This window comes from Argiope bruennichi, chromosome 9 (genome assembly GCF_947563725.1).
Source record: "Argiope bruennichi chromosome 9, qqArgBrue1.1, whole genome shotgun sequence".
NCBI classification, from domain to species: Eukaryota; Metazoa; Arthropoda; class Arachnida; order Araneae; family Araneidae; genus Argiope; species Argiope bruennichi.
The window spans coordinates 73,972,853-73,999,927 of record NC_079159.1 but is presented as its reverse complement, the minus strand read 5'-3'; the positions used below and the strand labels follow the sequence as shown (position 1 = coordinate 73,999,927).

At 27.1% G+C, this 27,075-nt stretch overlaps 1 protein-coding gene across 1 annotated transcript in view; it reads left to right on the top strand.

Moving 5' to 3' along the window:
* The window catches only part of LOC129983967 (uncharacterized), a 45,511-nt gene extending 19,238 nt beyond the window's left edge, over positions 1 to 26,273 (top strand). Inside the window, exons 4-9 of the mRNA XM_056093698.1 lie at positions 8 to 1,630; positions 6,199 to 6,391; positions 8,693 to 8,851; positions 15,501 to 15,685; positions 16,519 to 16,657; positions 23,473 to 26,273. Coding sequence (XP_055949673.1) covers positions 8 to 1,630; positions 6,199 to 6,391; positions 8,693 to 8,851; positions 15,501 to 15,685; positions 16,519 to 16,657; positions 23,473 to 23,771 — 2,598 coding nt within the window. The 3' untranslated portion in view covers positions 23,772 to 26,273. The remainder of the gene's footprint in view (positions 1 to 7; positions 1,631 to 6,198; positions 6,392 to 8,692; positions 8,852 to 15,500; positions 15,686 to 16,518; positions 16,658 to 23,472) is intronic.
* The last annotated feature ends 802 nt before the right edge of the window (positions 26,274 to 27,075 follow it).

The window sequence follows — 27,075 nt, the reverse complement described above, 5'->3', positions numbered from 1 at the left end:
TTTTTAGTTTCTGCAATTCTGCAAACCTTTTATGAAGAGCTCACCTCATGAAGAAAATAAAATAGTTAAAACATTTTTAAAGCAATTCCAGAAAGCAGATGTACAGTTTATAGAAAGTACAAACTTTATTGAATTGTTATGTGAAACAGTTCTGAAAGTAAAGACAAATCCTGGAAAAATATTTGTTCATCTTTCAGTTTTAAGTTCCAAACTTAGGGAACATAAGAAGCTAGACTTCTCTCATTGTCTGTCAAGTTCAAATGATAGACCAAAAAGTGATAATCATGTGAAACCGATTTCAGATAGTGAAACTGAAGTAGCATCTCATTCATCAAATAACAGATTTCAGGTAACTGAGAGTGCTAACCATTTCAAACAGATTGCAAAGGAGAGTTCTGAAATAACAGCTCATGTATCAAGTGAGGAATCAAAGGTTTTGAGAAACACGAAGCCTATTGATAAAAATTCTTTCAATGAACTAGAAAGAGCAACTCATGCATCAAGTGATTATTCAGAAAAAATTGACAGTGCTAAACATAATATATACATTTCAAATATTTTGCCAGAAATAACATCAGATTTATCAAATTCGAATGATCCTGAAAACTCCAGAACCAGAAAAGTTGAAAATCGCATTGGTCAAACTACAGGTGATGAACCTGAAATAAATTCTGACTCAGTAAATTTGAATAAAATCAAAATTGCTGAATGTACTAATCACACTGAAAATATTCCTGCTGATGAGCCGGAAATTTCAACTGATTTTGCTGAACCACAAAATGAGGACTCTTCACCTAGTTTAATAACATCTGATCCTAATGAATCTGTTGAGCCTAATGATTCTAGGTCATCGCCTACCATATTTAATCCCACTGTTATTGAATCTTCTATCAAAGGTTCATGCATGAATGATTTTTATGGTACGCCTTCAACTTCAAACTTCAAAGTTAAGAATCACATTGGACAAATTGCAGGTGATGAACCTGAAATAAATTCTGACTCAATAAATTTAAATAAATCCAAAATTGCTGAATGTACTAATCACTCTGAAAATATTCCTGCTGATGAGCCTGAAATCTCAACTGATTTTGCTGAACCAGCAAATGAGGACTCTTCACCTAGTTTAATAACATTTAATCCTAATGAATCTGTTGAGCCTAATGATTCTAGGTCATCACCTACTATATTTAATCCCACTGTTATTGAATCTTCTATCAAAGGTTCATGTATGAATGATTTTTATAGTAGGCCTTCAACTTCAAGATATGCTGATTATGCAGAAATGTTATTATCATCTACACTTCCTGGAAATACATTAGAAGAAATAGAAAGAGAAAGCTATAGACTTCCACTTGATAGTGCAACAAAAGATTCTATTGAAAATCACCAAGACTTTTTGATTTCTAAAAAAATTTCAAACAGTATTCCTCATTCAGAACTGCCCATACCTGTAGTTAATCCTGATTTAAGAAATTCTCTCTTGGACAAAGGAAATGATTCTGATTCAACAGCATCATTTCCAAGTAAAAGTAACAAATATGTTCCAAAAAAAGAGAGTGTGCCAAAAAATAAAAAGTCTGATGAAGAAGAGTTTGAAAAGCGAATAAGAGATCTGGAAAAGTATCTTGGTGTGAGTATTTAGTGTGTTTTTTATGTCTTAATATACCAAAAAAAAAAATCCTGTTTATTTTATTAAAGTTTTAATAATTTTAAAAGTGTCAATTGCATCTCCAAAATAAGAGAAACTAACAAGGATTGTTAAAAATTTGTTTTAAATGTACAAAAAAAAAAAAAAAAAAAAAAAAAAAAACTGCTATAGCAAATTTTAAGTTATTATGTGAGAACATTTTTTTTTCTCGATGAATTGCTTAGAGCTAGAAAGCGATATTTGAAATTCAGAATCGAAACGAAGACGTTTTGTGTTGAACATTGGCGGTTGTGATTCAGAATCGAAATAGACACGTTCTGTGTTTGAAATTGAGTGTTACGATTGAGAATCAGCAACAATCTGCATGCGTTTACGCCTTTCTTCTTTCCCTTTTTAAAGCTATTTTACGTTCATGTTTAATTCGATCAGCTTCTAATTTTAATTTTCATCATTCGTTTGTGTTGATTGAAGGTCTGATTGAAAGTTTTGTTCCGACCTCTGTTTGCTCTTTCGTTCCCTTTCTTTTTTTTCTTTGCAGGGCTTCATCGGGAGAAAGCTTAGGACGCCCCATTTATGCTTTATTTATGGCCTACGCAATTTCGAGGAAAAAGAACAATATCATGTTCTTTTTCTTTCTCGTTTCCGTTTCTCGACTCCTAATAACATAAGCGAAGTAAATGTGGTATCGTTCGATAAAGAACATCGGGTAGAGTGTATTGATGCAAGTCGTAAAGAGATTTTGTGCAAAAACAAAGTCGAAAACCTCGCGCGAAAATTCAAATTTTTACAATTTTGAGAGCTCATGTCTCGCGAACCACTCGGAATCACGACATGAAACTCATATCGTTGAGTGCATTTCGGCGAGTGCTATCCAAAGATACGAACAAATGCAATGTAATCTCGAATTTGTAAATTTCGAGACACGAGTTTCTTTTACGTCACTCTATTCACCGAGACGAGTGTTTAGACGGATTGCACTCGTCTCTACGTTGCGTAGAAGCCGGGATATATCAACTTCCTGTCTCTTCATCGACATCCGAGACCCATATGGCATCGATCCGACATTGATGTGACCAATATTAAGCAAAATCCATACTGCGCATGCGCAATGGATCCAAAATTTTGGGGATCTCAGAGGACACCCCCCCGGAGTACTCCATGGGGGTCTTCTATAATCCGGTAGGATTACTATAGTGAAAACCTCATGTCTCTAGCGTATATAGTTTACGAGATATAAAGAAAACCAACTACGCATGCGCAGTAGATGATTCCATGGGGGGGGGGTCTTCTATTGCCCCATAGGATTATTATGGGGCTTTCGCTATATCTCTAACTCGCATAGTTTACGAGATATAACGAAAACAATCTGCGCATATGTAGTAGATGACTGCATGGGAGTGGGAGGGTCTTTTACAAATCCATAGGATTTCTATAGTGCTTTGCAGGGCTTCATCGGGAGAAGGCGTAGGACGATCTTTTATGCTTTATTCATAGCCTACACGATTTCGAGTTTCAAACTCCCCTAACAAAAGCAACATCATGTTCTCACATGATAAAAGCGATAAGTCGCCAATTTGTTGCCTACGCACTGTGAGGCTTCAACAATTTGTTGCCTATGCATTTTGATACTTCAGAAACCTCAAACCAAAACAACATCATATTCTCGCATGATAAAAAACTTTAAGGTGTATGTACACACTTGAAACTTCGAAACCCGTTCAAAATATCAAATTTTTTTTTATTACTTAATAATGTTCTCTGGTCCTTTAGCTTTCAAATGATACCAAGATGTTGTCAATATTCGAAATATTTCTCGAGTTATTATTTTTCTTGAGGTGCTTTCGTTAAAAACTCTATTTACGGTGTTTTTAAAACTCACTTTATGAAGAATGTTATTTTTCCATTCTGTTGCTTCATTCAAACAATCATAACTCAACAAAAAATTAACTAAGTACAGTTATTTACATATCAAAATAATCTGTATGAAATAGCGGATGTTTTGTGCCTGAATCAAAGTTATATTTATAGAAATAAATTTTTAATAGCTGTTTAAAAGTTAAAATTACAGAAAAAACCTCGCTTTTTCTATTCATCGTTGATGAAAAAATTGTTTGAAAAAAACTATACATTTTTATAACTTGTTTGTGGCAGACAACATGAAGACTAATATTAGGCATAATTTCCAACTAGAATTGTGTGTCTGTACAAATTAGAATTTGAGATATCATGTTTCAAAAAATAGGCTAATTAGCTCATTAAATATTATTTAATTAATTAATAATTAGTGTAATATGGTTTTTTTCTCACTGAAATGAGTTTAAACATATATTAATAACCTACTGTTAAAAAACTGGATTTTTAAAGTTAAAATTAAAAAAAAAATCTTCAAGTGTGTACGTAAAGTTTTTAGATATTTGTTTTGTTTTGTAACTTTTTATTTTGTTACTTACTGTCAGTTCATTTATGATCTAGTAATGAAATGTAAATTATGTATTATATAATCTATATACCATTACCACAAGATAGATCATACATTAGTTTTGTATTTAGAGTGATCTTTTCCATTAATTGTTGATATGTAATTAATTCATATATTCAGAAGATGGAAAACATGGTGGATGTTTCAATAGGTAATCATATTTTATATGACTCTTGATTTAAAAAGCGAATTAAATTACTTTTTTTTATCTTTAAAGTGGAAAAAGATACATCCCCCCCCCTAGAGCAGCTGTATTCTAATGTTTATTTCACTTATACTAATGATCTTCTTTCTTTTGATATTTCTTTTATAGCTCTTTCATTATATATGTTTCTAATTCATTTCATTCCTTTTTTTTAAAAATTTGTAGATTTTAATCATAATCTCAGTATTTGAATTTTTTCTGTGGGCTTTGAAAAGAGTAAACATATTTTTAGATTCTTTATAATATGTTGTAAATAGTTGGAACATTTGATGATGAATGAAACATTGGAACAAATGATATTTAAATGATGTTTTTTTTTTTTAAATTCTAATTTTAGTTTCCAATGTAAACTTTATTTTTTTCTTTTATGAATTAAATGGAAAATGAATAAAATTTTATAAAATTGAAACAAATCTTAGCCAAGATTCCTTGGAGTTTTCTTTCTTCCTTTTTTTTTAAAAAAGAAATTATTTTTTTCCTTCTTTATCCTATTTTGGCTATAAAAAACTTTTTTCTTTCCTTTCTTTCTTTTTTTATAGCATTAAATATAAATAAATTGTAAAATGAGCAGGAGAGGAAAAGATTGTCAGGCAAGTCATAAAAGGATATTATATTTATTTGTAAAAGCAAATAAATGTTTTTAAAATTAAATCTAATTTTTTGAATAAAGATAGTTTTTAGAATTTTTTTTTTTTTTTTTTTTACTTTAGGTGAAAAAAAAAATAGACATAAGTATTTGTTGCCTTTGTTTTCATGACTTCAGAAAGTATAGTTGTATAGATGTTTCATCAAAGGTGGCATGGTTCTATTCATTGTCCATGTGGGAGGCCAAAGAATCAAGTAGAACTGGTTGTTTACATTATAAATTATTTTTGCATTAAGAGATTGAGATTCCTTCATGACCAAACTGAAACTATCTAACCAGATTTTTTAAATATCCCACTCTGGACCAGCACTCATATGTTTAAAAAGCTTTGAAGTAAACCATAAAATTATTTGTGTCTTGCAGTAAATCATAAAATTATTTACTGCAAGACACAATTGTATGTATTCTATCAAAATAAGCACTATTTCAGTACAGGAATTGAAGTCATAAGTATTTTGAAGCTCTTGAGAAAATTTGGTTTATATTAATCTTTTGATTCCTAAAACTCTCAGAGCTCAGTGACATCAAAATACTGGACCATCCAGTTCTTTTTTTCAAAAATAAGAGAAACTCAATTCTTCCACAAGAATTGCATATGGCAGATTGTATTTTTAATGTGTAATTTAATAAAAAGATATGTCTATTATTCAGATTTATTACAAGAAAATAGGTTTGGCTGTGATTTTTAACAAATGTTATGTTCAAATTTCTTTTGAGATTACCTAGAAAATCTTCTTGTCTTCTAAACCCATCTGGGGTAGTTATGCTAATGATCAATGCATACTCCTCATAATATAATTTCAGGTAATGAAGGAAAATGGAAATTTTGTAGATTTATTTAGGTAATTTGGATGCTTGTTTTGTGCTTGAATGAGTGTTTAGTATTTTCAGTATTTAAAGAATCAATCACCAATTGGTTATTATGTTGGGGAAATATACAAATAATTAATTTCAAATGTAAATTTGATTTTTATTCTGTTATTCAAATTTTTCATAGTATTTAATTCTTGATTTAAAAGTTTTTTTTATGTTCATCTGTTATACAAATTATCCATTTATTAATTACAGTCCATCTTAAATAATTATTTTCTCCAATTGTCGAAAAATATTTATTATGATGTTTTATATTTATTAACTGTTTCGTGAATTGAAATGCAGACTTATGAAATATTGCAATATGCTGTCACTTTTAAATAAAAATATAGATATTTTATTTTCAGAGATTGAGTAAAAAAATTAAGAAACTGCAATTAAAAGAGCTGTCTTTGGATGATTTGGACAACGAAGATTCAGTTTATATTCTTCAAGATAAGTATGAAAGAAGATTCAATCAGGTTTTTAATAAACTCTGCAAATTAAGAAAGGCTTCATCCCGCTTAGGAAGAGAAATTGAAAAGCGGTTCGCATATGAAGGTGACTTGCCCTTTTATTTACTTTAGCTTTTGCCTTTTATCCATTTCATTTAGCTTTGTGTCAGTTCAACAATTTGTGAAGTATAAATTCAGTTGATAACAGAGAATATTATGTTAAATTAATATAATTTATTTGAAAAATTTTAAAAAAATTTTCTTCAGTTAGATTAAATTTTATAATAGATTTGAAATTGCCAAATAACTTAAGAAGCAGCTTCTTACTTTGTGGAAAATTAATTTGAATTAGTTCCTTTTTTACTCATTATTCATAAAAAAAATAGATGAAGACTGATGCTCATAATTGATTTTATACATCCCCTCCCCCAAATTTTTATTTCCATTTTTCCATGAGAAAGTGAAAAAAATTATAATTGGTTTCTGTTTTATGAATTATTTATAAGAAAATGATGAAGATTTATGTTCATAAGTGACTTTTATATTTTTCTTTTTTTAAAAATAAAATCAGATATTTTTTATGATTTTTTTTAAAAAAAATTGTATTATTTAATCCCTTTTCTGAAATACAAATGTTATTTGTATTTTCCATAAAAATGGGAAAAAAAGTAATCATTCTGTCTGTTGCTGTCACTTTATTTCATTTTTTTGTGTCTTGTAAAATTAACATTTTCACAATGATTATTAATTTTACATTGAAATTGGAATCAATTTTTAATTATTAGTTTTTCTTTAATTAAAAACTAATTATAAATTACTGTTGATTTAGAAATATGGAATTCTTTTTCAGAAATTCCATATACTTAGACTTTTTTTTGTTGTTATAGAATTTCTTTTTTGTTGTTATTATAGAATTATCTCATTATTTAATACTAGCCGCCTTTGGCGACCAGCCGGTTCGCCAATCTTAATGTTCGTTAAAATTTTAATAATTAAATATTTTATGCAATTTCTACTTTAATAGCTTCTTCATCAAAATATTTTAAAACTTCAAATTTTGATTATCATATAATTCATTCATAATATTATAAAGGCCTTCAGTCATAACGTAATATGTATCTCTCTCATTTTCTGTTAGCACCCGTAGAATTTATGCTTTAAATTAAAGTGGAAAGAATTTATCTTGAATTAATATAATAATATTTTTTACTGAAACAAAGCATTTTTTTATAATCTGATTACTGAAAATAGAGTCACTCAGCGTTTAAACTTTATGGGTACTAAAGAATATCTTTTTAAATTTATGTAATATCTCAAGAGTTGGTCAACAAAATTTTCTTAGATTCATTATGAGCAGATCGATTAATTAACAATATTTAAATTTAAATGCATCAAACACTAAGAAAATAAAACGAATCGTTTAAAATAAACGGTTGAAAACAGGTTTTAAAAAAACTACTTAAAAAACGATGTACTTAAAAGTATAAGCATATACAAAAAATATATAACTAACATAAATACAATTTACTTACAAAAGCATGCAACTAACCCAAAAATAATTTAAATCATCCATTGATAATGTTGTCATGGCAACAATCAGAACAGAATGCGCATGCGTGAATTTTCTTCGCCAGTTACGTAACGCAAATACGTGATTTTTTCTACGCCAGTTGGGGTAACGCTATGCGGATTAGAAATTTTTAATTTCCTTTATTCTGTTTTATTTTAATTCAAAAGTACTTCAGAATGAATCTGAGAGATTGATTCATTAACAATGTTTAATTTTAAATGCATCAAACATTAAGAAAATAAACAGAACCGATTGAAATAATCCGCCGAAAAATTTTAACCCTAGCCTCATTACTGTTGGGAGAAAAGAAAACTGAAGCCTTTCTCGTTTGGCGCTGGGGATAATGGAAGATTTTTTTGGCGGAAAAGTTGGCGGTGGGGAAAATGGAAGATTTTTTTGGCGGGAAAGTTAGTTTTTAATTAATAATTAAAATTCTAATTAAAAATTCGAAAAAAGAAACCCCAGGTGCACATTCCCAACCTCCAAGGTATACATGTACCAAATTTGGTAGCTGTATGTCAAACGGTCTGGCCTGTAGAGCGCCAACACACACACACACACACACACATTGAGCTTTATTATTATTTAATATTTCTGTTGATTTTTTTAAAAAATGGTATAATTTCAAAATTTTGTTGATTTTTTAAAAAATTATATTCTGGTTAACATTTTATATGTTTTTGAGTAATAGTTACATTAGAAATCATTAGTTCTGTTGTGAAAACTTATATATCACTTAGATAATATTCTCCTGCTTCCTCTCCCATCAAAAACTTATAATTAAAAACATGGTTCAATGTTTTTTATTTTTATAATAAATAATTGTTGTGTTTTCAGGAACCAGACATGAAGCCTTAAATAAAGCCATTGAAAAGTTTATTAATAAAAGAAAAGCAACTGAAAAATTTCCTAATTACAAAGAAACTTTGGAGAAAGTCAGAGAAGTAAATGAAAGAGATAATATTTGTTTACCACCTCAAGAAGAAGAACGGTTGGGTATGCCGAGTTTTGTACTTACTGATAAACTTTTATTTATCTCTTTTATATATATATATATATATATATATATATATATATACTAGCCGCCTTTGGCTACCAGCCGGTTCGCCAATCTTAATGCACATTAAAATTTTAATAATTAAATATTTTATAGAACTCCTATTTTAATTGCTTCTTCATTAAAATATTTTTAAACTGCAAATTTTAATAGTCATATAATTTACTCATAATATTATAAAGGCCTTCAGCCATAACGTAATATGTATCTCCCTAATTTTCTATTAGCTCTCGTAGAATTTATGCTTTAAATTAAAGTGGAAATGATTAAACTGCAATAAATATAATAATATTTTTTTTACTGAAACGAAGCATTTTTTAAAAATATGAGTACTGAAAACAGAGTCGCTTTGTATTTAAACCTTATGGGCACTAAAGAATATTTTTCTTAATTTATATAATATCTCAAGAAGTTTTCAACAAAATTTTCTCAGATTCATCATGAACATATTGATTAATTAACAATGTTTAGTTTTAAATGCATGAAACGCTAAAAAAATAAACAGAATCATTTGAAATAATTTGTTGAAAACATATTAAGCCTTCAAAACCAAGTCCGTATCCGTTGTCAACAATCAGAACACAATGCACATGCGTGAATTTTCAACACCAATTATGGTAACGCAAATGCATGAATTTTCTACGCCAGTTGGGGTAACGCTATGCAGATTAGAAATTTTTAATTTCCTTTATTCTGTTTCATTTTAATTCAAAAGTACTTCAGAATGAATCTGAAAGATCGATTAATTAATGTTTAACTTTAAATGCATCAAACTTTAAGAAAATAAACAGAATCCTTTGAAATAATCTGCCAAAAATTTCTTAAGCCTATCCTTTTTAGCGTGGGAAAAACAACAACCCTGAAGCGTTACTGATTTGGCGGTGGGGAAATGAAAAGATTTTTTTGGTGGGAAAGTTAGATTTTAATTAATAATTAAAATTCTAATTAAAAATTAAAAAGGGACCCCAGGTGCACATTCCCGACCTCCAAGGGTATGCATGTGCCAAATTTGGTAGCTGTATTTCAAACAGTCTGGCCTGTAGAGCACCAACACACACACACGCACACACATTGAGCTTTATATAAGTATTTGATGAAAGCAATGTCTTTCATCTTTAATTTGTTAGAGGGCCAATTATTTATAATATTTATTTCTGATTTAAAAAAATGAAATATGAATTTCTTTGCAATCTGCAAAGTAGACTTGAATCTAGGATTTCTAAATTTGGCATGTGTATACTTTAAAAAAGGATAGGGATGTGCATATTAGAACACTTCCTTTTTCTCAAATTTTTATTCAAACATTGAGTAAAAAGTCAAGGTTTTTAAAAAAATTTCTTTCCATCATTAAGAGTATTGGTTCAAAACAGTAGTGATTCACATATTATATTATCACGATGTTTAATTTAATCGTTAAAATTAAATACAAAGTATCAATGGATATTGATGAGGGGGAAGTTTTGCAGTTAATTTTTTTTTTTTTTTAAGTTTTCAAAATTTTTCTTAATGCATTTTAGATATGGAATGTAATTATTAATTTTAATTCCTCTTGGCTTTTAGAGAGATTTTATCATAAATCCTTAGCCAACTAAATCTTTTTCTGGTATCCAAGCCATCTTTAGCCAACCAATTCATTTTCTCAGCTTGAAAAAGAAACTAAATTGTTTCAAAGAAAACATTTTCTCAGTGAATTGTTATTTCAAATAGTTATTGAAAAGAACAGTTCTTTTTTCACATGAATATCTGTAGTCATTGGCAGTGTAGTAGTAAAAAATTCCTGTAGCCTCCTGCATTCATTTGATTTTTAATTTGAAAATTCTTCACTCCCATCTTCCTTCACATTTTTATTCAAAGCTCATTAAAGTTGCTTGAAAATACTCATTAGCTTTGTAAACCTCAATTTTTTATTTTCAATAAGAATATCTGCAGAAGAAATTTTATTAACTATTCTAATTCTTCTTTCCATATTAAAATGGGAAAGTTTTTAGCCTCCACTTTCTGTAATTAATTACATCTGAGGAGTTACTGTAATAAACTAGGAAAGAACAGGTTTGAACAGGTTTCTTCTTTGTTTTATTTCATTTTTAAATGCGCTTTGTATTGCCTAATATAATGTTCTTCATATCATTATAGTGTTGAATAATATTTAACAGTAATTATTTAATGGAATTAATTTTCTACAACTGACTAAATTCATTGAACTCCAGAAAAGAAATAAAATCACATGGTCTTCTAAATATTTTTATGTAGAATAATAGTACCACTATCTGTATTTAATTTGAAAGTAATTTCTTTTTCTTTTAAATGCATAAGTTTGATAAAATTTCTTATAATTATTATTTAGCATAAAGAGAAAAGGCTGAAATTGGTGCCCCCCTCCCTTTTTATATTTTAACAATGGTGAAAAAAGGAAATGACAATTATACCTGTATAGATTTAATGGAAATAATACAGTATTTTAGGTTAATTAAAGTATTGAATTCACAAAATATATTTCTTTAAAACTAATGAACCACGAAGTTTCTTCTAAAATTTACTCTTACTAAAATCTCCATAATTTTTTTAAAACACTTGCAGATATTAATTATTTTAAAAATATGTTCTTGAAATGGATTTCTGTACTTTCCATATATTGCTAAATTCAAAGGGTATTTCTGTTAAAGAGTTATTTAATTTTTAGTTTATAACATATATTTTTTAAATTTCAGTTTATGGCATTAAATAAAATGTTTTCTATTTGGAAAAAGTTATAAAAATTGTACTATGATATAAGAATTTTTTAAAGAATGAGTCTGTTATTTTAATTGAAAATCACATGAAAGATAAAAAACAAAACAGTACAAAAGCATTCTCAGAATGTAAATTAAATAAACAGCTGATTATTTTTATCTAATATAAATTTTAAATTTTATTATAAAAGCAATAATGATATTTTAAAAATGGATGTACCTCAGGATAGTTTAATTATTTGTTATTATCTATCACACTCCACATATTTTTAATGCTGCATTTTGATTGCAAGTAAGAATAAAAAATCCATAAATAATAATAAAAAAATTATGCAAAAAAAAAAAAAAACAGGTAATTTAAAAATTTTCTTAAAGAAGCAATTCATTTACTCAATAAAAAGCATATTGATGTAATTAATGTATTTATTCTTTTAGAGAAATAGCCCAACTTTATAAACATTTGTAAATGTCAGAATCTATTGTTTATGTCTATTTTCTATTTCTTCAACTTATTAATCACAATAATTATTAAAATATAATTAATTAACAATGAATGAATCAAATTTTTTTTTTTTTCATTTTTAGTTATATCAATTCAAAAAATGTGATAATATGTAAGTAACCAAAAAGGAAAGATTAAACCAAAAACTAGAAAATAAGGACAATCGAAAGAAAGTTAAGCTGAAGTTTCTGAATATTGTCACAAACATGATTGGCAGAAGTCATAAAAAACATATTGATGAAGTAAAAAAATGATAAAAATGTATTAGAGACTGATTTTATAGCTTCATGTGATAAATAAAATCAAATTCCAGAATCTTTTATAAACAAATTAATTGAAGTCAAACAAAGAAGCAATTATTAAAAAGTTTTTATTAAAAATATATTATGATTAAAAGAATTTAAAATTATCTTATTTCAAAAAGCCATAACTATTTGGCAAAGACCAATGCTACTATAATTTCAAAAATTTCAATATTATCAATATTAAAAATTTATTCAATATTGAATGTGGATCATAAACATAATTGTTTCGGAACATTTACAAATATTAAAGTTTGTAATTTTTTAAGAAAAATCTAAATCAGTGTCACAAGATTCTATTTTTTCTGAATTGGAATCCAAATCACTGCTCCCAATTTTAATTACAAGTTCATTCAAATTATTCTATAATTCCATCCTTTCCCAATAATGGTGGCTGTGCACTTCCCATTCTTAGGAAGTCACTCCATCCTTGGCTTGACACAATAGATTAGTAAACTATCCAAATTCAAATAACCAAAGACATTTGGTTCCTTGATAAGGTTTTTTACTGTAGCCCAAATGTATTCAGTAGTGTTTAGATTGGAATGGTAAGCAGGAGGAGTCATAAAGCATAATGCCCATTCTTTTTTATTATGTTTAGTAATTCTTTTTTATTATGTTAGTATTCTTTTTTATTATGTTAGTTTAAGTTTGCTGCTATCATTTAGCGAATACATTTCTGCTTTTCACATTTTCATGTCACAGAAAATTTCATTCCTTATTGGCTAATCAATCATCTGTTTCCTTGTGTTGTATTTGGTAGGTGTTGGATTTGAAACTTTCATTTGATATGAAGCATTGTCTATGTTGACAATTTTGATTGTAGATTTGGAATAAGTTTCTCCAACACCTATTTCCCCCCACTTCTGTTTGAAACTTTGTAGATTAATTGAGTATCAAGAATAAATCCCATGAATGATTTAGCATGTATAACAAACTGTTGAGTTTTAGAGTTAATATTTATTTTGGCTCCTGAAATTGTTTAATTTTGCCAGCATGTCATGTTATTATTCATTTTTATAATTCAGTTATATTATTCATTTGCCATGTTAAATTATTGTCAACCCATATTTCGTCAGTAAAGACTATCTGTCATCTGCTTTTGCTATATTGCCTCATTTCTCGCAGGTAGTTATTCTTCCAAAATGTAGTTTCAAGTACTTTTATTTATACATTTTTTCCATTGAAAACTCATCAGTTGTAATATTTTTCAGCAATTTCTTTTTTCAGTGAAAATTTTACTTCTTTCTCAACATAGGAAATAATTTTCTTAAAGTAGGCATGGTGTTCTCAAAACTTTTGTTTTATCCAATATTCGAATTTCATTTAAACTTTCTTTAATTGTGAATTCTGACATTCCAGTTGCTTGAACACTATTGAAATTAGATGAAAGCTAAGGAATTACTGATCTATAATGAAAAACTATGCAAAATTACACACACACACACACATATATATATATATATATATATATATATATATATATATATATATATATATATATATATATATAAGGAAAAACTGCAAAAGTAAAACTAAGGAAAGAGACAAGAAAAAGAATTAATAAGTAATGAATGCACTTAATTTTAATCTGAGAAAAGACTAAAATTTGAAAGAAGTAAGCTAAGTGAATATAAATACATATGCAGCAGCTTCAGCTAATGTGAGAAGATGGATGAATAATAGCTTTCTTACTGCCTCAAATTGATCGCAGGGGGAGGGGGGGCAAACTTCTATTGAATTCCTCCTGTTCAAAATGGATCTTCACCAAAACCTATTTCTGTAGTGATTGAAATGAATAAAAGCATTTGGTCTCCTGACAGATAGAGTAATGTTAATCTGTTAATGTATATTCAATAAAAAAAAAGTGTAAAGATTCAACATATTTCTACTATAAAATAAAGTTGTGTGTGTGTATACACACATGAGTTATTTGCTTCTTAATTAAAAGAAAACAAAGTGTATAGTTATCAGTTCTGTGTAAAAATGTGCTCTGGTCCTAACAATTATCAATAAAATGTTAATTTGTACAAAAGTTTTCTTAATTTTTCTTGAATACAATTTTGACTTAAGAAATGTTGTAGAAAAAGTAGGTATCAAATCATAAATTTTCATTAGTTGTTTCTTCATGTATTGTAATTTTTGCATTTATATATTATTACCTGCTTTTTGTAATCAATTTGTATACTGGTAATAATCTTTTGTTTAATTTCAGTTGAATCTTTTATTTCTTTCTAATTTGGTATTCGATTCTCTTGCTAATTTTAAAATTCTTATCGTGATAGATATTTTTACCTATTTTTTTAGTAGTCTTATTTATGCTTATCCTATTTATTGATTACATAGACATCTATAATTAAGATAGAATAACCTTTAAATTGTCTAACACCTTTTACTTCTAGCAGCATTTTAGCCAAATTAACTGAATGTGCTAAGTCAAACTTTGCTGTTAATTAAGCCAACAAAAGATATTAAAGAATGAAAACTATTTGAGCTTACTGGATATACTTCCAAATATTTTTACTATCTTGGAAGTTCTTGCTTCACAAATTTCACAGAAAAATTAATGAAATAAAAATTATTTAGATGTATTTTTAGCTTTCATTAGAAATGAAGCATGCAATTAAATATTTATATAGACAATGAAAATAATTTGGATTTTATTGCAACAATGAAAAATATTGTAAAGAGTTTTTGAAAATAACCTAAAAATGTATTAGAGGGAAAAAATTGTACGTAACAAACTGTTAACTATAAAAAAATTATTTTTTGAGTTTTAAGGTGATACAAAAATTATTTTTTGGAATAAAAATATCTAGAAATTATGGAAGATAAACATCAAAATTTTGCTTTAAATCAAGCTTTGAATTGATGCATTAAAATTTTAAACTGTTTTTCCTGAGATGAAGATTCTTATCCTCCTAAGAATCCTATGTGCCAAATTGTGTAGCTTTAATGGCCTGCCCTATTGAATACCAACACACATACATACATAGATAAGATATACATGCATTACTAGAAATTTTATTGCTGTAATTGTTTTTTTTATTTTTAGCTGAGCAAATTTTCAAAGATATTGGAAAAGAACTTCAAAGAAGGCGTATTCTTGATATGGAACAAGATCTTATCAGTTACTGCCCTGAAGATGCTGAACTTGATTATGATCCTGCTGATCATGATGAGAGTTTGAAAAGCAAGTTAATAAGTAGTGTTGCGGAAGGTGAAAAAAAGATGGACGAAGTAATTTATAAACATATTTCAAATTTCATTTTTCACTTTAATTTTATATTTAACTTAATTTTGAATTATTGATATTTTCTATTAGTTGAAAAAATTTACTTTTGTGTATCATACAAAAAATATTTATACATAATTACTTTTTAGTTAATGCTAGTTGCCTTTTGTGACCGACGGGTTCAATGAGTGTACATTAGTGTTAATGATAATTCCAGCTAAATTGTTTAAATATATTTTAGTCCATGATTTTGGCAAATTGTCAGGCATTGAAGCCTGACAACTATAATTGCCTTGCATTTTTTTTCTTCACTCTGTACATGAACCTTTCTAAAGGATACCAATCCAGAATCAAAGCATTATTAAAAACGTAAATGTTTTGTTCATCTCTTCTAGGTTTTATATTATAACTCCACTTTTTAAATTCATCTTGTAAACTACACAGATATTAAACAGAATATTAAACTTTAAAAAAATGAAAGAAAATCATGAGATTAAACATATGATGAAGCAATTCAAGCCGGTTGAATTTTGGAGCAACTATATAATCTATTGTTAAAAATTAGCGAAAATAAATAAAATTGTAAAATTTTGGAGAAATTTGCACAATTATTAAATTGGTATCATTGCTAAGGTAACTTTTCAGATTTTTAAACATAAATGTTAATTTTTGTGCTGTAATATTTTTGACATGAAAAAGTGGGTTTTATAAATTAAAAGATTTAACACCTCTATGTTTTTTCTTTTCTTTTTTAATAAAAATTTAAAAAAGTGCAATTTGCTGTTTTTTAAATCAGATTTTCAATGTCAAACTTTAATATGAAACATTTTGTATTTAGATTATGCAGAAATATGCTGAGATGCAGAAAGAGGAAGAAGTTGTTCATGATGGTGTTATGGAGGTGGAAGAAACATCTGAAGAAGAACGAGAAGATTCAGATATTCCAGAAACAGAACCTGCGACTCCAAGTACAGATGGTTAGTCATCATTTGTAATCTATTGATTAGAAGTAGAATTTTTAAGTGTGTTGTTTTATCGTTCTGTGTGTTTTGTCTGTTCTTGGTGTCAAATCAAGCACGTAATTAATACATACTTTTGTAATTTAAGAAAATTTAAAAATTATTTTATAAAAATGAGAGATGTTCATTTCTTGTTTGGAAGAAATAAAATAAAATTAAAAAAACATCCTTTTTATGCTGCTTAGTTATGAATACAGAGCGAATATATATATAATATAATACTGTGCTTTTATCATGCTATCCTTAAAGAATGTAAAGGTTCTCATTTGAGGAAAATGTTCTGTAAAATTAATGAACTAGGTATTTACATACTAATTGGTCAGTGAATAAAAGAAAATTTATACTAGATGACCACATTAATTGTAGCCCAATAATTAATTTCTAAATCTTTGGAGATATGTATGTATACTTCCAGTTTATCCACATATTTACTCTAGATTGTTTGGATTTCTTTATTTTGGATATACTTTCACTTGGGAAGTCACTCTAAATTAAATTAAGAGTTATATGTTATGCTGTTTGAGATAATAAAAATGCGCAATTGAAAAAAAGGGAATTCTACATTTTTGAATAATACTTTTATTGACACACAATGTAAAATATAATTTAAAAAAAAAATCATTTAGATTGTTTTTTAATAATATAGGTTATAATTGTTTTTAGATAATTCGTTTGGATATAACTTCATTTCCATGATGCCATAAACTGTTTGACATTTAAGGCGTGCCATTTAAAAAAAATTTTTATTGTAATTTTACATTAACATTAACTTTTCTAATGGAGACAGTCCCTTAATTTCATAACACTATTAAAAACATAAATATCTGGTTCACCTTTCGTCTAAGTTTGGCATCACTGTAATTTCATTTTTTTAAAAATCTCTTTTATACTACATAGATAGTAAACAGAATCCTTTTCCCTTTGCTTTCACCGATGGATATTTGATGAGACAATGAATTTCGTATGAACTAAGTAATAGAGAAATTGATATAGTAGTTAATGACTGGAAGCTGGTTAATTGGTTTTGTCAAAATTACTTTTTGATTAGTTTTGCTAAAAATTATATTTAAATTTAAATTATTTGTGTAAGTATTGAAACCAACTTGCATGAAGATGACTTGCCATGCCTGATGTATATATTAAATTAAAATCAACAAAAAAGAATTACCAAATTTTAGAAAGGAAAGGTCAGTCCTGAATCATATCTTTTCTAAGAGCTCTTCAAGAACTTAATTTAGTCCAGCTTTGAACATGGTAATGTTATTTCTTTCTGGAACTTCTGTTACTTGTTCTGTTCTTCTTTGATAAATGTTGTCAGTATGTCTTTATGCCATTAACAATTGATTGTGCTGATTTTAAAAACTGTTAAAATTATACTTACAAAAAAGATCTAATAATATTTATAGATGTGAAATTAAACCATATCATAACTTTTGCAAAATGTGCATTTGTTTCAATGCTGCTATTTTGTGCATTCATTAGATCATTCAGGTGAAAGTTGGCTTCATTTGCTCATAAAATATTTCATAACTAAATAGCATCAACTAAAATTCATGCTACTAATTGTTATGAAAATGTTTTCTAAATTCTGTATTTATGCCACACAGCTGTTAAGGACTCTAAATTTTGTAGAGATAGACAGGAAGTAAGAATTCATTTTATCACTTTCTATATAATAGAATACCATTTGGTAGCTTGCTATATCTATAATATAAGAAGCAACTCATACATTCCCAGCACTGTGGTAAGTGTTGCTAGCTGTTTAAATGATTGTAGACCATGCTTAATGATTGTTTTCAATTTTCAAAATTTTCTATTATGCACACAGGGTGTATATTATTATTAATCCTTTGTGTATGCTCTTCCTGTAAAATATTCTCATTCTATTGTCAGAGGTGGCGGCAAGGGCAATTTTTCTAATTTGCCTTTAAAATAACTCATAATACTTAATCTTACATTTAATTAAAGAAAATTAAGTATTATTTAGCTCCTTTTTTATTCAGATGCTGATCTTTTCTTTCATTGTTAAAAATTTACAAAGATATTTATGAAGAAATGTTCTCAGTTTCTTTTACTGACCATTAAAGGCTTGTCAATATGCAAGATTTTTTTTTAATGAGATTCTTGAGATTTAATTTCTTTGAAGTCTAATTTTAGAAAAAATATGGTTATATTTCATTCTAGATTGTGGTATATAGATAGAAATACATATTGCACCAGAATGATGCATGATGCTAAATTAACATAAGCATGGTCAAATCATTTTATATCAGAAGTTATATAAAATGAATGTTGAAATAAATTCAAAATATTTTATAAAATAAACTTTTTAGAAATCCAGGAAAACAAATTAAAAAAATATTTGATGTTTTTGACAAAAATTGATTCTTTAGCAGTCCTTTACCTAATATAATTTTTAAATAAGGATTGAAATAACAAGGCAGGACTTCAAATGTATTACAAATCTGTACGATCTATATCATATAAGTGTGAGTGCTCAACAAAAATTTACTGTAGTTCGGAAACGAACAATATAGAATGCGGAAAGGATACAATGATGTTGTTTCTTAAGAAGGTTGGAAAAATATTTTGTAGATATATTTACAAACTTAATATTAACAAACTTAGTACAAACTTAATTTAAAGCAAATATATATATAAAAAAAAATCTCATTAAAAATGAACTACTGAAACATTGGATTTATTTTTTCATTGTATATTTAGGCTTTTCAAAACCAATGCATTTTATTAAGAAACATTGAGATCTTGAATAGGATCTTCCCTATCTTCATTTTAGGCATGCATTCTTACGGTTAAGTTCTTTTTCCCTTGAAACTATTGCAAGCTAATGTTTCTCCCCCCCCCAAAAAAAAAATGAATTTTCTCCCCTCAGTTACATGTATTGGTATTTCTTAACACCTTCATATGCAATGACAAGCCTGACTCGAGCATCGAATTACTACATTTTTAATTTTAAATCTTCATTTAAGTGAAAGTGTTAAATAATTTAAAATGGAAAAATTACTTGAAAATGCATTATTACTTCAAACGCCCTTGTATTATTCTAGGGATTAGAATATTAATAATTGTCCTAAATAAGATCTGCCATCTAATTAGGAAGTTGAGTAATTTTGTATGTCAAGGTGTTAATATGCTATATATGGATATTCTATGAATAAATATTTTAATTATCTTTTTATCAAGACATCTTTATTCAAAGTGTATTAAAAATTTAAAAGCATCTGTAATTATATAGTTTTTGCCACAAAGAGTAATTGAAAGAAAGAATTAAAATGAAAAAAAAAAAATTCTCCGATTACATTTATAATACTGAAGGCAGAATCTGAAGAATTTAGGTGATAATTTATTTAACAAATTTATTGCATACTTGAATAAACTCTTTTAGTGTAACTAAAAAGCTACTGCACCACATGTTTTTTTTTTTTGACATCAGTTGCAGTTGGTAATTATTCTTTAGTGAAGTAATTACAGCATGGTAAATTGGGGGGGGGGGGACCCAAACATTTTATTATTAAATTAACTTAATTTATATTTAATAACTCCTGGATTTTATGAATTTGCATAATTTGACTACAGAAAAGTAAAACTTCTTACCATGCATATGCACAAGAATGTCAAAAGAAAAAAAATTGCTTTATTAAATTTAGTTTAACCATTAATCAGATATTAGATTAGACAGTTCTCATAGTGAAATAAATAAAATAATCAAATCATTATCTGGGAAGTAACAATTAAATGATTGAGTTGACAATTAATTTAAGAACTAGAATTTTAATGAAGAGTTAGGAAAAACAACTATATCACCCTATTTATGTATAGTATAAAAACCTTAATTTCTCTAATAATTCCACTGGCAAGTATTCGATGAAAATAATTTTTTTTTCTCCATAACCTACGATAACATTTTAGCTGAAAGATAAAAATTAGTCGGTAAAAATGTGGAGTCTTATTCACTTGCCAGTTTATTGATTATTCTATTAAATATGGTATGAATTTTAAGCTGAATGAACAACATTTAAATCAGATAACTGAAAACTTGTGTACAACACCGTCAACATCTATCACACTGAATTCTTTGTCGACCAATCAAACATTTTTGACAAAATGAGATATGATTCACATGTAGCCTTGTTGGTTATATTGCCAAAAGTAATGCAAATCATATGCTGAATGAACAACATTTGAATCAGATGTCTGAAAATCTGCGTACTTAATGGATTCGATATCCATTGTAATTACTTCTTAGTCAGTTTATGAAAAATTGCTTGCAAAATACGGCATCTTATTGACCTGGCACTCTATTGATTATTTTGCCGAACTGCTTTAACTGTTACTTGGATATTTCAGCTTACAATATATTAACTTTAAGGTCATTTTTAAATAATCATGTTCGATAATGTGCAGCTCTCTACAACCAAATTGAAGTGGTGAAGACTTTTGCCGACAAAACTCCCTATCTCTCTCTGAAAGAGGGGCAGGCAGCAAGCCCCCTGATATCGCCGCCTCTGTCTATTGTGAAGTTCTCTTTATATTGATAGAAAAGTTTGATTAGATCAACTTCTAAGATCAGCATAAACCACCATTGAATAGGAAAATGTTTCTTGAGCAGCACTTATTCTTTTCTTTTATTAGAATCATTAGTTGCATAGCTTGCAAAAAGAAAAAGTATTTCCATTTCTACTAATCACATTTTTCTGAAATTACAATGTCACCTTTTGGCTGTTTTTTGGATTAATCAATAAATGATCTTAAGTTTCTGACAATCTCATGTTGTTGTTATTTAGTCTCATGTTATTGAGTCATATGAGTCATGGACTGTTTGATTTTAGCAATTTTGTGTTTAATTATGTTTTATTTCTAATAATAAAATTAAAGATATTTATCATCTTGCTTTTTCAAAGCTCATTAAATGTAAATTTATGAATGAATAAGAAACATTTTTCTCACGGGGAAAATTCTTCTTTTGAAATTTCATTAAAAGTGTTTCTCACTGTGAGCATTACTTGACTGAAAAGTTTTTGAAACTGATCAGCAAATTAGACCTGCTCTGTGAAAGAATTTTAAAATTCATAACTTCAGATTTCTTTTAATTTTAAATTATAATTAATGATGTAGTAAAATTATATAGTATGGGAAATGAATTGTATAGAAAATTAATCCCTTTAAAAATAGCTCGGACTAAATGCTAAATTTAAATGATATTATACAACCTTATAAATGATATAATGCTATTATTTTACTTTTGAGACTAAATTAGAAAAATATTAGCAAAATTTGTGTCGCTTTGTGAAAATTTTGAAGTGTTCTTATCTTGAAAAATATGGTAGAAAAAAATGGTCTCAAATATTTTTCTTTATGACAAATTTACCTGCCATAAAATATTTGTAATGTTTAAAGCAGCATACAACTGGTTTTGAGAATTCTATTTGTTATTTCCTTGGTCCAGTTTAGTATTAAAATGTTAATGTAACAAATCATATTAGTTATATATAACTTATGCCTAAGAAATACTCTCTCTACAACATTTTAACGAACATTTTCCTCTAAATAATATGAGTGGATGCATTTCAATTCATTTTGATATTGTGAACAAGTATAGATTTGTGCTTGTTTATAACATTTGGAAATCTCGATGTTAAACCTTTATTTTATGGGGCAATACAGTTTGCTTTGCCAGTAGATTTTTTTTTTAAACCTTTGCTTTTGGGCTGTTACATTTGCTGCAACAGTAAAGCATTAAGATTTCACAGTTTTTTAGAGCTCATCTTTTAAATCTTGAATCATTTTGTAGACAATATTTCTTTTTTGTCTTATTATATCAGGGCTTATTTGATGAATAAATTTATTGCTGATGAGGAATGACAAGAATAGGCAATTCAAAGGGTGGTCTAAATTAACTTCACAACTTGCCTAATAATGATTAGAAAGGATGGGGTACAATTTCTCTGTTAAAGCAATGTTTTAATGTATTAATGTCATAATATTCTATTTATAAGGACAATTATTTTCACTTTTTTAAAATTAAATTGAATGCAATTATTGTTTCTTTTTTTTTTATTTATGATGTCAATTACATTCTGGAATGTTTTGTTTTTGTAATTCAGAAGTGCATAAATTATAGATTGCCTTTGTCAACTCTTTATTCTTACTGTTACGAAGTTAAAAGAATACAAATTATGAAGCTATATCTATTATGAAATTAAATTAATATACATTATTTACAATAAAATAATTCTTGTGATTGTAAATTGCCTTTCGTTCAAAGTTTGCCACACGAGTGATACTATGTTTGAATCTATTAAGAAGGCACTCAACAGCATCTTCTGAATTAGCAGAAATCTGTAACATGCCTAAACAATCATCAAATAACATATACCACCTGTTAGCCAGATTTTGAAAAAAGTATCATTAGTTAAAAAAAATTTCTTTCCCTTCAGTTTATTTTTGAGATAATGTAAAAAAGTTGAAAGTATGTGCTGTTTTCTTTACATTTTATATGTTAATGTGATATATGTATACATAATTTTTTTGTGTGAATATTTTTAAAAAAGAATTCAGAAATTAACTTCACAATTGCCTTAATATTGATATTTTTTTCATAATATAAAAAAATATTAAATTTTATGCTTTAAATTAATTAATTAAAGACAATATCTGGACCTATAATGAGCCATAATGTGGAAGTACACTACATGATTATATTAAACAGATAACTTTTCAATTGAATCTTTTTTTTCCCCCTCTTTGTATAGAGCGTATGGATGAAATTGAAACTGAGAGGGATCCACCAAAACAAGACTCACCTATACTAGTTACTTATGATAAGGACTTTCACGATGATCCTGATATTATTGATCTCGGTTCTTCTTCTGATGCTTCTACTGAACCAGGAGCTAGTGTGTCAGAGAGCAGGAAATCTGCAGAGAGACCTAATTTGAATGAACCACCTGCATCTATTAGAGATACAGTAGAAGTTTTTGAAGATCAGAATAATTCTCTAGGACCAGACAGTTCTCCTGAGTTACCAACCCTGGATGACATTTTTAAATAAACTATCAACTGTTGATATAGAATCCTTTTAAATGAATTTTTTTAATGAATTGTGTGAATGATTGAATGACTGAGATGTTTTGCATATGAATTAGACTCCTTTCAATGCACTTTTTCACCATAAACGTTTTTATATTTCACCTTTTTTATCATGCAAACTCATTATAAAAAGAAAGTTATTTTCTGTAATTTACAGGATACATAAGGAAATTAAGACATATATCATGAATAATCAATTTATTATCCTTTTCTTGTGCCTTATAATCAAGATGACTGATAACTCTGTTTTTGCTAGTTTTGCGTTATGGTTTAAAAGGATATGTAAATTAAAATGCATGCATTATGATAGGACTAAGTCTTTCATTACATTATTATCATTTTTTTTCATGTGATATATATTTATTTTACAGTATGTAAATTTCCATGATCTGTTTGTTATTTGAGAATTTTATGTCAGTAACAAAATGCCACTTATATTTTGTACTTACACAGTGCTATTATGATGACAGTCATATATATTTTATTTATTATTGTATGATCCACCTAAGAGCTAGTCCTAAAAAAATCTTCGATAGAGACAGTTTTATGTAATATTTGGCAGAACAAATTTAATCCTCTTTATAATTGTCCCCAAGTCTTTCAGTTAAAGAATTGATGAGTTGCTAAATTTTCATTTTTTATCAGTTTCAACTAATATATTTCAAACAGAAATAAATCATTAAAATTCATCAAAGTGATTAATATGCTGTGGCTTTAAACTATTTCCAAGAATAACATATTTATTTTAAATGTAATTAAAGCACCTAAGATTTTCTATCTAGATGCTAATAATTGTTGTAGATAAGTATTATTTTTACTTCAGAAATTTTGATTGAATATTTTGATTTTTGAACGAAGAGTTTCTTTTATTTGTGTTTTATTTATTTTTAAATATATATATATATAAAATATAGTTTTGTTGTTTCTCAAAAAATTTCTAATTTTGCATACAATATTATGGCTTCATTTTATATTAAATAACTAAGGGGGGGACCCCAAAGCAAGAACTTTCAAAATATGTTAATAATTTTGAAGAAAAAATTGTAAAATGGTTAGAAATTTGACATTTTAAACAAGTTCCTACTCCCATGCTTCTCAAAGTATTCTTCTTTGTTTACCTCTCCAAATGGATATATAATTATTATGTTTCATTTATTAAAAATATATATAATAATCAAAAAATTCTACCAGAATGTCTTGCAATAAATATTTTTATCATATACACGACAATTTGTAATACAAACAAAATACAGAAAACCATAGATATTCTGGATTGTTATCTAAATCAAGGAAAGAAATTCTTTTGTTGCATTTAGGTATTTGATGACAACTTTTAAATAAGTTGCATTTTTTTTAAATAGTTGTAAATCAGAATTTTTCTCTGCATAGCTAATTTGCAGTTTGAAATTTGAAATTTCTCTTTTTCCTTGAATGCTAAAGTTTAGATATAAGAATTTATCTTTAATAAAGCCTTAATATCTGTGATTGCCATTTAAAATGTATGTATTGGAAAACAATTATGTTATGTGTGAATGCAATCTGATTTATCAGTCAAAAGATTATGATAATTTTAATTATTTTAAAATTTCCATAGTTGGCCTTTGTTATCGCAACCTGATACTAGAATCTTGAGGAATTGGTTTATATCAATTCAATCATTTATTTTATGGATATTGAATCTGTAATTGCAGAAATAACCTATATGAAAAATGGGAAATTACCTTTTAAATTTATTACTGAAATAAAATTTGTATTTTTATAAATTTAATAGTTTCTATCTATTATTCTCTGTCCTTGTAAATCTCATATTACATTCTTTTTTCTTAATGTATTAAATAAAAATGAATTAATTTTACTTTGATACAAATAATTTTATTTCATTGAAATACTTTGTTTCTCAAAACTCTTCAGCTACAGAATTTTGGTTTACTAAATTCAATAGATATAAAAATGTTGCAAATATAATTTGCAGATTCTTATGAGTTATTCTCATATCTTTTTTATTTTGGTAAAATTTGCAAAAGAAAAGAAAGAAAGTACAACATTTTATAGATCTTAGTAGCATATTCAAACAAAGCATATAGTTACATTTTTTTTAAGCTAAAGTATTGTATGTAATTGTGGGGATTGTAAATTTTAGCATAAGTTGATCTGTCAATATATGAATATCTTTGGGGACATTATTTAGTTGGAAACAAGGACTAGAACTTTGAGAGGAGAATTTTAATAGCCATCTTATTTTGATTTGTTGCTCATGTGACTGGAGAATGCTTACTTGCTGGAAAGCTTGGTAGTTCTGTGTTCAGCCATATTATATTTGCATAAATCTCATTCATTTTGATACATTATGTACATGCTATTTTTTAATAATCAGCAAAGATATATATAAATTCTGTTAGATATAATTTGTTAATATAAGTTTGAATATGATATATATATTGACATCACTTGTTCCCAACGTCATTTGTACATGTTTGTTAATAAAAATATTTTATTAAAATAATACCATGCTAATTTTTCTAATTAATATTATTTTCAAGAATCATTTTTGGATATTTTGCAATTAAGACATATTTTAAGCCTCGGATATTTAGCTCTCCATGATGATTGCATTGAAAAATTTCAATAAAATCTTTTATACATGGTTTACTCTAGATGATCCTCTTATTTAAATATTTTAAATTTTTCATAAAAAAAGTAATTTTTCTATTTTAAAGCTATATATATGTAATATAGTTTTGAATTTAAATATAATTCCAATGTAATGAAGAAATTAAATCCTTAATAATGATTAATAATAATTCTATTAATTGAAAAGGGTTTTTTTTTGCCTCCCCCCCCATCAAAAAAAAGACCAAGTCAATAAACCTACGAACTACTCTTTTTTTTTTCTTTCTTTTGCTTACATTTAATACTGCTCCATTAGCAGATTTGGATACATTACAAGAAACATGAATGATTTATGTTTCTTTCAATATTCCAAACCATCCTAATTCTTGCAATCTAGCTTTGAAACTGATAGCTATATTGGTGCTCAAGTTTCATCCCAGTCCATTCCATGAGGTCAAATTTCTTAGAAAAAGAAACTATAAATCCAAAAAGTAATTATTGTGAAATTCAATTAAAAATGAATATTTTCTGAAGCAAACTAATAAAAGATGCATTGTATTTAGAGAGAACTAATGTTGCTATAACCAAATAGAAATAAATATTAAGTTTAATGCAAAAAAGGAACCAAGAGGTTTTGCATTAAACTTAATATTTAT